Raw genomic sequence first — 2,128 nt, 5'->3', positions numbered from 1 at the left:
AATAAGTTGGGCAAGTGCTCTCAATAACACAAGACGAGACTAAACTGAAAAGGTTACCTCTGGCGCAGCAAAGGTTTGAACCCATGATACCTAGCTAGGTAGGAGATTCCTGCCTTGTTTGGGCTACCTCTTTTGCCACTTGGCCACACTAGCCTCTCATTGGCCCAAGAACCAAACCCAGATGTTTCATATTCAAGAATTCGTACAATTCTGGAAAGGTGCCGCGGATATATCATTTTTGTTGATGTTGTTATTGTTCATGTTGTTGTTATGATTTCGATTTGAAAAACGTCATTTCGAGCTTCAAAAATCATCCTCAAATCTGTTCCCTAAGTTAACACATGTGTCAGTTAGTTTCCAGTTTTAATTGCAACGAGCTTGACTTTATTGGATTTGTTAATCGGTTTGATGAAAGGTGTGGTTCATCAATTAGTAGTTTTATCAGTTTTTTGCCTCCACCTGTATTTTAAGCCATGTCATGACTTCTCATTGTCTCCTCCACCATGATATTTCGATGATTTAACCATACATGAGGCAAATTTTCTTTTTAACTTTGAGAGCCTTTCTGTTCCACATTTCATTTAGTAAACATCAAAGAAAAAAATAGTATGCAGGATGCATCATAATATTAAACCCTCTTGATAAAATGATTTCTTTTCATCTGAACTGCAACCGTGCGACCCGAACAAAAGAGGAGAAAAAAAAATCATCATAACTGGCGTCGATGAAGTTTCGACTCACTTTTTTGAACCTATGGCGAAAATTTTCGAACACGCTCGATTGTGAATGGTCGATCCCAGAACTTGGACTAGTCAATATTAGTGCCCTGTATTTGAAGAGCACCATGGGAAGTTCAGCATAGCACCGTAAAGGAATTTTGAACAAACACATTACGTATATTAACTATTTGTGTCGTAAGGGCTGGTCATAAGGCAGAAGGCGCCCTTAACTGCAATCCTCGCCACAGCAGATTCAAGTTATAGCTTTCTCAATAGAAAGTAAAAAAAGTGTTTTCTAAATATGCTAGTAGTATTTACACACATTATACCATTACAGTCTAACAGAAAACGTTTTTTGACTCGCATTTTTGACTAAGATTCCCGATCAACCTTATATGCAAGGGTTAGCCAAATAAGCCAACTCAAATTCGTTGGTCAATCAAATTGTATATCTAAATAACACTTGAGAAAACTGAATAAATTTCTCGTCTTGAGCTACAGAGATTCCAATCCCAATTGCGGTAAGGAAGTCCGTAAAAATAAAAGAAAAATAGGCAAACAGAAAACATAACGAAAAAAAGTTGTTTTACATTGACGCCTTTTTTTTCGAAGCAACTTTCTTCAGAACACAAATCATAAGAATGTAGTGAATGCTAATCATAAGAATGTAGTGAATGCTGCAAGCTTTATTTCTCTTGTGTATCTTTCATATCACACTTTGATTGTCACACGAGGGGCAAACGAGATAAACGAATCCAAGAAGCAACTGTCTGACTTCTTGCTTCAGTCAAAACACACACGAACATCTGCGCCATTGAAGTTAATAGAACGGTCGGCTCTAATTGCAAAGGAAAGGAAATTGGAATCGAATGTTCGTTGTTTGTCCTCTGAGAGTGTTCCGCAATAGAATACCATGCCAGGCGTTGTGCTAACATCCTCCGAATCAATGGCTTCGTCCACTAAACCAAACGCAAAAAGATCGACGCAGCCATCAGGACGTCTTTCAAAGCCGAAACCTTCTTGGAAAACAGTCACTGTCCCCGTAACATTATTTTCACCAAACTGGAAAGAAAACGGTGAAGAGTATCTCAGACCTTGAAATCTGAGGCCAGGAGCTGAGCTGTGGTTAAAGTTGAAATGATATTGTTCTGACTTGGACCTGGATATGTAGTCTAGTAGTGGTACGTGCATAAATGTGTGTTTGTTTCACCGTACTGAAAGTCATTTAAAATGGTCATTTCGAAATAAGAGTGGCAAAAAATGAAGAGGATGAAAAAAAAAGGATTAGGAAAACAGCCTAGTAATGATACACTATTGATAGTTGTATCATCCCTGGGAAACATCACTCAATCTGAAAATAAAATCTTTGTTATAGCATGGCAAAATGAAAAGCCAAGCATTTACAGAGT

The 2,128-nt window shown here is 37.9% G+C and overlaps 1 protein-coding gene across 1 annotated transcript in view; it reads right to left on the bottom strand.

Annotated features, from left to right (window-relative positions):
• Positions 1 to 1,398: 1,398 nt before the first annotated feature.
• The window catches only part of LOC131891879 (uncharacterized), a 1,209-nt gene continuing 479 nt past the window's right edge, over positions 1,399 to 2,128 (bottom strand). Inside the window, exon 3 of the mRNA XM_059241558.1 lies at positions 1,399 to 1,781. Coding sequence (XP_059097541.1) covers positions 1,503 to 1,781 — 279 coding nt within the window. The 3' untranslated portion in view covers positions 1,399 to 1,502. The remainder of the gene's footprint in view (positions 1,782 to 2,128) is intronic.

This window comes from Tigriopus californicus, chromosome 12, assembly GCF_007210705.1.
Source record: "Tigriopus californicus strain San Diego chromosome 12, Tcal_SD_v2.1, whole genome shotgun sequence".
Classification (NCBI taxonomy): Eukaryota; Metazoa; Arthropoda; class Copepoda; order Harpacticoida; family Harpacticidae; genus Tigriopus; species Tigriopus californicus.
The sequence above is the reverse complement of the archived record's forward strand: the minus strand, read 5'-3'. Positions and strand labels throughout refer to the sequence as shown.